At 45.0% G+C, this 11,301-nt stretch overlaps 1 protein-coding gene across 2 annotated transcripts in view; it reads left to right on the forward strand.

Moving 5' to 3' along the window:
- Positions 1-10,663, forward strand: part of CCDC158 (coiled-coil domain containing 158) — a 105,538-nt gene extending 94,875 nt beyond the window's left edge. The window contains exons 22-23 of one of the 2 annotated variants that reach the window (XM_073599779.1): positions 7,255-7,356; positions 10,314-10,663. In XM_073599779.1, coding sequence (XP_073455880.1) covers positions 7,255-7,356; positions 10,314-10,354 — 143 coding nt within the window. In that variant the 3' untranslated portion in view covers positions 10,355-10,663. The remainder of the gene's footprint in view (positions 1-7,254; positions 7,357-10,313) is intronic. The other variant, XM_073599788.1, reaches the window with a different exon arrangement.
- Positions 10,664-11,301: the final 638 nt, after the last annotated feature.

The following is an 11,301-nucleotide window of genomic DNA, read 5'->3' on the forward strand; positions in this document are numbered from 1 at the left end:
GGGGCCAGAGAAAAATATAAAAAACAGCTCATCCTTGTGGGGGCCAGAGAAAAATATAAAAAACAGCTCATCCTTGTGGGGGCCTGAGAAAAATACAAAAAAACAGCTCATCCTTGTGGGGGCCAGAGAAAAATATAAAAAAACAGCTCATCCTTGCCCTGATCGGAGCCTGGAGCCACAGAAGAGATAAGGGCAAATTACAAGGGCCCAGAGACCAAAAAAAAAAAATAGCTCATCCTTGCCCTGATCGGAGCCTGGGGGCCACAAAAGTGATAAAGGCCAGATTTCTCAGAGGATAAAGAAGAGGAAATATATATATCCAAATAACTCATCTTTAGACTCTTCACCACACACAGCCACAAAAGGTAGGACAATTCTTGTTGGGCAGTGTATTAGTGTATGGAACGAACACACTTAGACCAAAACCTCTGGCAATTTCTGAAATGGCGACTGTAAACAAGAGAAGGAAAGTTGACAGTGAGGGCCGCCGCTTCTAGGACAGGTGGAAAGTGGAATATTTCTTCACTGAAATACAGAATCACTGTGTTTGTCTGATATGCCAAGAGACTGTGGTTGTTTATAAGGAATTTAATGTCAAGAGACACTACCAGTCACGACATAGCACATACGACAAGCTAACAGGGCACGACCGCAGTGAAAAGTTGAAGCAACTTGAAGCTGTTTAATGTCGCAACAGCGATTTTTCACAAGAGCCCGTGAGTCAAATGAAAATGCTACAAAGGCAAGCTATGAGGTGGCAGCGTTAATTGCTAAAAATTGCAAATCTTTTGCTGAGGGTGACTTTATCAAAGAATGCGTTATGAAAATGGTTGAGAATATCTGTCCTGAGAAGAAGCAAGAGTTTGCCAACATTTGCCTGGCTCGTAACACTGTTGCACGGAGAATTGAAGAGATTTCATCAGATATTAAGAGACAGTTGACATCCAAAGGAGTGGATTTTGACTTCTTTTCAATAGCCTGTGATGAAAGCACAGACCTATCTGACACGGCTCAGTTGCTGATTTTTATGAGAGGGGTGGACGATGAAATGAATGTGACTGAAGAGCTACTTGACCTCCAGAGCCTTACAGACCAAACAAGAGGAAAAAATGTATTTGTTTCCGTTAGTTCTGCCATAGACGACATGAAACTGCCTTGGAACAAACTTACTGGGATTATTACTGATGGGGCACCTGCCATGGCTGGTGAACGAAGTGGATTAGCAACCCTAATCTGTAACAAGGTGATTGAAGAAGGAGGCAAAGCTATTAAACTCCATTTTATCATTCAGCAACAAGTTCTCTGTGCTAAACATCTCAAATATGACCATGTTATGAAACCGGTGGTGAAGACTATTAATTTTATTCGCTGTAAAGCACTGTGCCAGTGCCAGTTTAAACAGTTTCTACTGGACATCCAGGCTGAATATGAAGATGTTTTATATCACAACGATGTACAATGGCTCAGTCAGGGGAAACAAAGGGACAACCGATGCAAGAACTATCTGATCTGATTTGGCTGGCTGATTTGGGGTTTCTAGTTAACATAACAAAGCATCTAAATGTACTGAACACGAGTCTTCAGGGGAAAGATGCAGAGGTGAACCAGCTTTATTCACACTTAGGCACTGGTGCCACAACACTGCAACCCCTCACAGATACTCTAGTTGGAACGCAGGAACGATCCCTGCTACAAAGTATTGCATCAAAAATTGTAATTACACGCACCTGTTAAACAGGTGCTGAAAAATTGGGCCTTAGGCGCTGGTGCTGGTGCCACAACACTGCAACCCCTCACAGATACTCTAGTTGGAACGCAGGAATGAGCCCTGCTGCAAAGTATTTCATCAAAATTTGTAATTACACGCCCCTGTTAAACAGGGGCTGAAAAATTGGGCCTTAGGCACTGGTGGCGGCGCCCAGAACCAAAAATGTTCTTACAAGCTATCAGCGTGCTCATTGAAGAGGAAGAGGATAATTACTCAGGATAGTCACTCAGCATCAGCATAGGCAGTCTTTAAAGGAAGGGATCTGAGATTTCAAAAAAAATTATTCGGTTACAGGAGTTTGTAGCCTCCCAGTCTCTGGGAATGCGTTGCACAGACCTTTCTGCAAGGCCTCCCAAAGATGTTTCATCCTCTGCTCCCTCTGCGACGGCAAGATAAGGTCCGCAACCTTACCCTTGTAACGTGGATCAAGGAGAGTTGCCAGCCAGTATTGGTCCTTCTCCTTGATACCACGAATACGAGGATCCTTACGCAGGCTTTGCAGGAACAGGGAGGCCATGCAGCGTAGGTTTGCTGAGGCATTTGGTTCGGAGTCCTCTGGGTCACTAAGGACGACATGGTCTGCAGCCACCTCCTCCCAGCCACGTACAAGTCCATGTGTTTCTTGGGACTGATCCCTTAAAGACTGCTGCTGATGCTGAGTGCCAGGCTCCACCTCCATACTGACACAATCCTCCTCCTCCTCTTCCTGTGTGATCGGCAGGCACGCGGGAACACTGTCTGGATAAAGGGGGCCTTGAGAGCTAAGGAAGTCCTCCTCTTCCTGTCTCTGTTCTGCCTCAAGTGCCCTGTCCATTATTCCACGCAGCGTGTGCTCCAACAGGTGGACAAGGGGGACAGTGTCACTGATGCATGCACTGTCACTGCTCACCATCCTCGTGGCCTCCTCAAATGGTGACAAGACAGTGCATGCATCCCTGATCATGGCCCACTGGCGTGGGGAAAAAAACAAGCTCCCCTGACCCTGTCCTGGTGCTGCCGTGGTCGCACAGGTACTCATTGATGGCCCTCTGCTACGTGTGCAGCCGCTGCAGCATGGCCAACGTTGAGTTCCACCTGGTGGGCATGTCACAGATTAGGCGGTTCTTGGGCAGGTTAAACTCCTTTTGGAGGTCTGCCAGCCGAGCACTGGCATTATATGACCGGCGGAAATGCACACAGACTTTCCTGGCCTGCCTCAGGACATCCTATAAGCCCGGGTACCTGCCCAAGAACCGCTGCACCACCAAGTTAAGGACGTGAGCCAAACAGGACACATGGGTCATTTGTCCCTGTCGGAGGGCAGAGAGAAGGTTGGTGCCATTGTCGCAAACCACCATTCCTGCCTTAAGTTGGCGTGGCGTCAACCACCTCTGAACCTGTCCCTGCAGAGCTGACAGAACCTCTGCCCCAGTGTGGCTCCTGTCCCCCAAGCACACCAGCTCAAGCACCGCATGGCATCTTTTGGCCTGCATACTTGCGTAGCCCCTTGAACAGCTATGGAGCACTGCTGGTTCCGAGGACAAAGCACAGGAAGAGGCCATGGAGGAAGAAGAAGAGGAGGGGGTGGAGGAGAGAGGTGTGTCACAATCATTAGTAGTGGCATTTTGGAGGCGTGGTGTGCGGAACAACCTCCAACACTACTGCACCTTGTCCTACATCCTTCCCAGCTGCCAGCAGAGTCACCCAATGCGCGGTGAAACTTAGGTAACATCCCTGTCCATGCCTGCTGGACCATGAGTCAGCGGTAATATGCACCTTACCGCTGACCACCCTGTCCAGCGAGGCATGGACATTGCCTTCCACATGACGGTAGAGAGCCGGAATCGCTTTCCATGAGAAAAAGTGGCGTTTGGGTACCTGCCACCGAGTAACCGCACATTCCACAAACTCGCGGAAGGGGGCAGAGTCTAACAACTGAAAAGGCAGCAGTTGAAGTGCTAGCAATTTTGCCAAGCTAGCATCCAACCGCTGGGCATGTGGATGGCTGGGAGCGAACTTCTTTTGGCGGTGCAGCAGCTGGGGCAGGGAAATGTGCTGGTACAGTCTGACGTTGGTGTACCGAAAGCAGATTGCCCATAAGTACTTGGCTGTGACACACCTAATTCTACACCTTCATTCCTCTCAGTGCAGGTCTCAGAGAGGACTGAAAGTATAGTGGGGTTGGAGATCTCAGCTGATGAGGAGCAAGGAGAGGTCCTCTTTGTTCTTTGGTGTGGGTCTTTTAGATACGCTTGCCAACGAACTGCATGGCAGGTCAACATATGTCTGGTCAAGCATGTGGTGCCCAAGCGAGATGTTTTGGCCACGAGAGATACGCTTGAGACATATGTTGCAAATAGCAGCGGTGCGATCTGATGCACTTGTCTCAAAAAAGGCCCACACCAATGAACTTTTGGAATAACGTGCAGAGACAGCAGCGCCCTGCACATGCGGAGCTTTGGGGTGTGATGCAGTTAGTGTGCTGTCCTTAGGCTGGCCCCTGGAGGGCATCCTGCCTCGTTGGTGATGTGCCTCCTCCTCCTCTCTTCTGTCAGGCACCCACGTTGAGTCAGTGACCTCATCATCCCCTCCCTCCTCATCACTGGAGCAAACCTGGCAGTATGCTGCAGCAGGGGGAGCATGACTGCCAGATTGCTGTCCTTCTTGGGCACCCTCTCTGTCTGTGCTCACATTACTGCCTTCTATCTAGCTCAGTATCATCATCAGAGCCTTCTAAACGCTGGGCATCCTCCTGAAGCATGTACCCAACACTGTGGTCAAACAGTTCGAGAGACTCCTCAGGAGGACATGGTGGGGCTAGGGAAGGAGTCACTGATGCCATTGAGCCGAGGGAAGAGGCCGCGTTGGCAGCTGCTTTGCCAGACAAAGTACTCTGAGCATGGGTGAGAGAGGATGAGGACGGCTTGGTCATCCACTCGACCAAGTCTTCCACATGTTGCGGCCCAACACGGCCAGCTGCCGAAAAAAAGGCCAAGCGTGTCCCACAGCCACATGCTGATGAGGATGCACCGTCTCCACGACCAGCACTGTTGCCTCTAGACACAAAGCCTGCTTGCCCTCTTTTATTGGCTTGTGACTGCCTCTCCTTGTTGGCCTTCCAGACATACTAATGGCCTGTAGCTGCACTAAGCTGGGATATATATATATATATATATATACTGATAACTGATACTGCAGCTAGCAAAATCAACTGCCTGCCTGTAGTATGAGAACACCACCAATCTTCTACAGGTAGCTTTAGCTGAACACTGTGCAGAGCTCGCAAAAAACTAACTTGTAGCTTATTTAGCTGCCTGAGGTAGCGATAGGATCAGGAAAACACCACCAACCTTCTACAGGTAGCTTTAGCTGAACACTGTGCAGAGCTCGCAAAAAACTAACTTGTAGTTTTAGCTGAACACTGTGAGGAGGACGCACTACACTAACTTGTAGCTTTAGCTGAACACTGTTCAGAGGATGCACTACACTAACTTGTAGCTTTAGCTGAACACTGTGCAGAAGTCGCACTACACTAACTTGTAGTTTTAGCAGAACACTGTTCAGAGGACGCACTACAGTAACTTGTAGCTTTAGCTGAACACTGTGCAGAGGTCGCACTACACTAACTTGTAGTTTTAGCTGAACACTGTGAGGAGGACGCACTACCCTAACTTGTAGCTTTAGCTGAACACTGTGCAGAGGTCACACTAAACTAACTTGTAGCTTTAGCTGAACACTGTGAGGAGGATGCACTACACTAACTTGTAGCTTTAGCTGAACACTGTGCAGAGGTCGCACTACACTAACTTGTAGTTTTAGCTGAACACTGTTCAGAGGACGCACTACACTAACTTGTAGCTTTAGCTGAACACTGTGCAGAGGTCGCACTAAACTAACTTGTAGCTTTAGCTGAACACTGTGAGGAGGACGCACTACACTAACTTGTAGCTTTAGCTGAACACTGTGAGGAGGACGCACTACACTAACTTGTAGCTTTAGCTGAACACTGTGAGGAAGACGCACTACACTAACTTGTAGCTTTAGCTGAACACTGTGAGGAGGACGCACTACACTAACTTGTAGTTTTAGCTGAACACTGTGCAGAGGTCACACTAAACTAACTTGTAGCTTTAACTGAACACTGTGAGGAGGACGCACTACACTAACTGTAATTAGTCTAGCTGCCTGACTGTGGTACTAATAGGATCAAAAGAACACCAGCAATTTTCTTCAGGTAGCTGTAAATACTGTAACAAGACAAGCCTGCCTGTCAGTAGGAAGATAACAGGAACGGATCTAGCTAAACTGAATACAGTGTATATATATATATATATATATATATATATACATATATATATATATACATACAACACCTGGGATGCATATATATACACAATACACTGTAAGTGCAGCTAACTCACTGACTGTCCTGCCTAATCTAGCTAACTCAAATGAAATGACACTGTCTCTCTCTCTCTCTAAGCACGCCGGAACACACTACACAGGGCCACCGTGCAGGTGGCTTTATATAGTGTGGGGAGTGTTCTAAACCCCCTGAGCCATAATTGGCCAAAGCCACCCTGGCTTTGGCCAATTACAGCTCTCTCTACTGACGGCGCTGTGATTGGCCAAGCATGCGGGTCATAGTGCATGCTTGGCCAATCATCAGCCAGCAATGCACTGCGATGCCGCAGTGAATTATGGGCCGTGACGCGCCACACGAATTTGGCACGAACGGCCCATATCATTCGCAATTCAGCGAACGGGCGAACAGACGATGTTCGGGTCGAACATGGGTTCGACTCGAACACGAAGCTCATCCCTATTGCTGAGTTGTTGGCTGAGAGCGCTGGTAGGGAGCAGGTCAGCTGCCTCACACAAGGGCCGAATGTCGGTTTCTATTGAACTGGCTGATCCCGTGCGACTATCGGTCCTTGTGTACTAAGCTTAGGCTTTACTATCACTTTAAGTTCGGCATTATCATGTAAACTGACACAGTGTGCAAGTCCTGGAAACTGCTATGGGTGAGGATCGAAATGTGAGAGTTGCTGTTTCTTACTGGTTTTATAGTTTCAGGATCCTATGTTGTCATCCATATTGATTATTGAGTCACTGACCTGGAACAAGTATGCATTATAGGAGAGTTAAACTTTTTTTAAAGTTCAATTTATACCTGTGTCCTGCTTTTTACTGCAGCCCTATCTGTGTCTTAGCTGTTTTACTATTTTTCCAGCTTAATACATTAGTACACTAAAGAAATGAGAATCCGATGAGTAACTACAATTGTGCACTACGGATAAAGCTAATATTATAATAGCATTAACAAGACAATAGTCTCAACTTACAGATGATTGTAGGCATTACAGTAGCCTTGTTTGCCTAGAGATTATCATCATTTACTAATCTTTTCCTAAAAAAAGGCCTTTTATCTGATTTCCATTTACAAAATAAGGTACGTACTTATATAATATAGGTGTCATGTTTGATTTCTGCAACTTATTCTATAGGTGAACAGCACAACGAACTTACAGATAGTACCTGTCAGATACTCCAACACAGATTAGAGTACTTACAAACCATTGCTGAGAATCTGCAGATGAAAAATAAAGGTAAGAAGAAATACTAAGGTTCTGCAATGTGTATACATTTTCAGGTATAAGAATCTCTGGATAAACTCAAACAGACAGTAGATCACAATAGTCACAGTTAAGTGTGATATTTCATTTGGCAGGGTTAACACCGTTTTGAGAAATAGCCATAGTCTCACAGGTAAAGAAAATACTGGCATAAAGTATACTAGAACTAAGGACTAATTGTACAAAATAAGACCTTACACTTTGCCACGCTGTTACTTGACTTTAGTTAATGTGCTGTATTTTTCATGCTAACATGAGTTCTGTTAAGGCAGCTCGTTTGTTTAAAATAAGCTGCCAAAACATAGCAACCGCAACTGAACAAAAATTGGACTTTCGCATTGTACGTCAATGCATACCGTGGATATGAAGTCAACCTGTATATTTTTACAAATAGCAGTCCATTATAACTACTAAAAATGCTTTATCATTTTGCATTCTTTAATTGCATTGTTTACCCCTTAGAGCGGTGTCTGCCAGCCCTTTAAGGGCTTTAGAATGTGAGGAGGTGGGGGCAGGGCTTATGGTCATGTGACCACGGTGATTGGCTCCTGATCGCAAGCAGCAAATGGTGCAGGGCGTGTGCTCTTGGCACAGCTCTATTGCACACAAATATGAGGCCACTCGGCATCAAGGCCCAGCCGCCGAGAGGCAGCATATTTGTGTGCACTCGACACGAAGAGGTTAAGAACATCATAATTAATATCCAGATCAAAGTGGTTCTAAAGTCAGGACATTTTTTGCATTCCATTCATTAGAGTGAAAAAATTACCTAGCAGTTGTGTCGCCCCCTCACCTACCTAAATATTTTCCTGATCCAGCACTGTGCCCATCTGCAGTGGCGATCTGCCTTCTCCCTGCTTTCACAGGACACAGAGGCAGTCTCCTGCTGCTGTCAAATTCTGTGAGGACAGAGCGTGATGCACAGATGTGTCCCCAGAGTACGCATCTTGCTGTAGGGGCACTTGCAAAAGCGAAGGAGTGGAGAGCGCTGGTGGGGGGACCCCAGAATGGGGAGGTATGGGAACACACTCTGCTGCTCCTCTTTGTCCAAAACATGTACCTGTCTAAAATCTGCACTCATTTTTAAAGTGAACTTGTGCTTTGCTCATGCTGGGGAAAGTAACAGGCCTATCCACAGACACATTACCCTTTTTTCTCTACCCCAACAGTGGGGTATACACCCACCCCACAAGTTGCTGGAGTCATAGCTTACACACGAACATCACTCTAGTTCAGGGGTTCCTTGAGCAGTGAGAAATTTCTACCTCCTCTTAGATAAGTTCGCATTGACACCATTGATCCTTTTAGCTGTAAGGGGGGAATTCTTCCTAATGACCACAAGTGTAAGGAGCATTGTTCCCACTGACCATCACATTAATGTATCATGAGTTGTAGATATAGTAATTTTAACCACTTCACATCTGCGCTATGGCCGAATGACGGCCACAGCGCAGACCTGATATCCCTGTGCATGTGCCGGTGCTCGCCACTGACAGTGTGAGTAGAAAAAAAAGCCGATCACCGGCTCGGATGTGAGGGACATCGGTCCCGAAGTGGAAGAGGCACATCTGCCTCATCAGTGCCACCTAACAGTGCCCACAGTGCAACCTAACAGTGCCCACAAGTGCCACCTATCAATGCCCACAAGTGCCACCTATCAATGCCCACCTGTAGTGCCAATCAGTGCCACCTAGCAGTGCTGCCTATCACTGCCACCCATCAGTGCCCATCACTGCCGCCTATCAGTGCCCATCACTGCTGCCTCATCAGCGTACATCAATGAAGGAGAAAAATGATCTGTTTTAAATTTTTTATAACAAAATATAAAAAAAAATCTGTTTTTTACATTTTTTTAAAAAAAAGTAAAAACTGCAGAGGTGATCAAATACCACCAAAAGAAAGCTCTATTTGTGGTGAAAAAAATGATAAAAATTTCATTTGGGTACAGTGTTGTATGACCGCGCAATTGTCATTCAAAGTGCGTCAGCGCTGAAAGCTGAAAATTGGTCTGGATAGAAGGGGGGTTTAAGTGCCCAGTAAGCAAGTGGTTAAGCAGGGGTTCCCTGATAATGAAAAGTTATTTCAAGGGTTCCTCTGTGTTGAAAAGGTTGAGAAAGGCTGCTAGTTGCCTTCAACCTTTTTCAATAAACATTGTTCACCTAAAGAGGAGGTCCAGCCTGTCAAAAAAATTAAAAGTCAGCAGCTACAAATACTGTAGCTGCTGACTTTTAATATTAGGGCACTTACCTGTCCAGGGAGCCCGCGATGTCGGCTGCCCAGCCGATCTTCGGATTGACTCCCTGGTGCTGCTGCCACGCTTTCTAGTTGGCCTGGTGGCGGGGGAAGGAGGAGGGGGCCCTTCTCCCGGAAGTGGGGAAGGGGACCTTTCAAAAACGGGTCCTCCTTCCCCTCTCCCCCCTAAAAGGTGCCAAGTGTGACACCAGAGGGGGGGAGAGGAAGCATATAAGCAGAAGTTCTACTTTTGGGTAGAACTCCACTTAAAGTAAAGAGAAAATAATTTTGTGGAAAGTTTACTATAAGGATACGTAATTGACACAATAAATATAAATTTGTGCTCTAAATGCAGGCTGTTTTTCCCCTCATTTTTCCAAAATAGTATTCCATATGTAAATATGCTGAAAAGAAATGTATGGTAAATGGCTTACTTAGAGAAAGCAAATAACGTAGTTAGTCAGATCCATTCCTAGAAGATTTTGAATCTGGAGACCCAATTGCAGCTGTCATGGAAGCCAAGAGCAGGTCATTATTGAAATCCCCTAAGACGCATTAAGTAAAAAGCCAATTAAAACTCTAATGTACTTGAGCAAAGATTTTATTTAGTGCATGTGATCCCAGGACATGCAAAGGGCATTGTTGAATTTAGAAGACCTATTCATGTTTGACTTTGGCTTTTTTTTTTTTTTTCTTAGAAATGTCGCTAATGATTGGAAATCAGGAAAACCAATGCTAATGAAGAACAAAAACTGGAAATCACAGAGTAAACCAATGCACTTTACTAAGTTTAAAATCCTTTTTTTCAGATCATGGTATGAATGAGCAATTGCAGTTTGTGAGCATCCAAAAAGAATTTCTAAATAACTAGAAAGTTTCTGACATTGTACTTGATAATAATGACTGTAATAGTTAGCTAATCTACATGTACAAACAGCTGTTCTGTATTTTGATTTGTTATCTGTTACTGTATACCTTTGATAATGATACTGTACTATTAAATACACCAAATTATTATATCCGATTTCATTCTTTTTGTGCATATCATTTGGAAAATGTTTGTACGTACAGCTTTTAATAAATAATTAATGTAATCCAAATGTACAAACTGTAAAATACAAAAAGTTTAGTTTCGGTAATTAAATGTATTTTTGTGTTATTTCATATATGTGTTTTTTCACATTGTGTTATTTTACATATTTATCTATTTAAATTATATAAGCCCAATGCACGGACGCTCAAATATGGCTTCCATGAGCCTCCTTTTTACCTGCTGTGGAGCACACACCTGAAACACTAATGACCATGAAAAAGTTTATGAAAGATTTAAATTATTCACATCAGCAGATACTCCAGACAAACGTATACAATACTGTCCCCTAATTGTCACATATGCACATATGCATATGCAGCCCAGGTCAGTTTGAGCACAAACCAAATGACCTAGAAGTTTGTAATCAGATTGCCAGAGGAAACATACCAACTCCATGCAGGTCCTGTATCTGGAGGGTATAAAACAACAGACCCAGCTGCTGTAAGGTCTCAAGATTATCTACTGTACTGTGAATTGATTTAGCTTGTATTGTAAAGCTGATTTAAGGAAACCCATGCTTTGGATGAGGAGGGCTATAGATAATCAGTAAAGCAGTACTAATCCACAGGAAAACTCTTCACCCAAGTACACAG

The sequence above is a fragment of the Aquarana catesbeiana genome, linkage group LG01 (genome assembly GCF_042186555.1).
Source record: "Aquarana catesbeiana isolate 2022-GZ linkage group LG01, ASM4218655v1, whole genome shotgun sequence".
In the NCBI taxonomy this organism is placed as follows: Eukaryota; Metazoa; Chordata; class Amphibia; order Anura; family Ranidae; genus Aquarana; species Aquarana catesbeiana.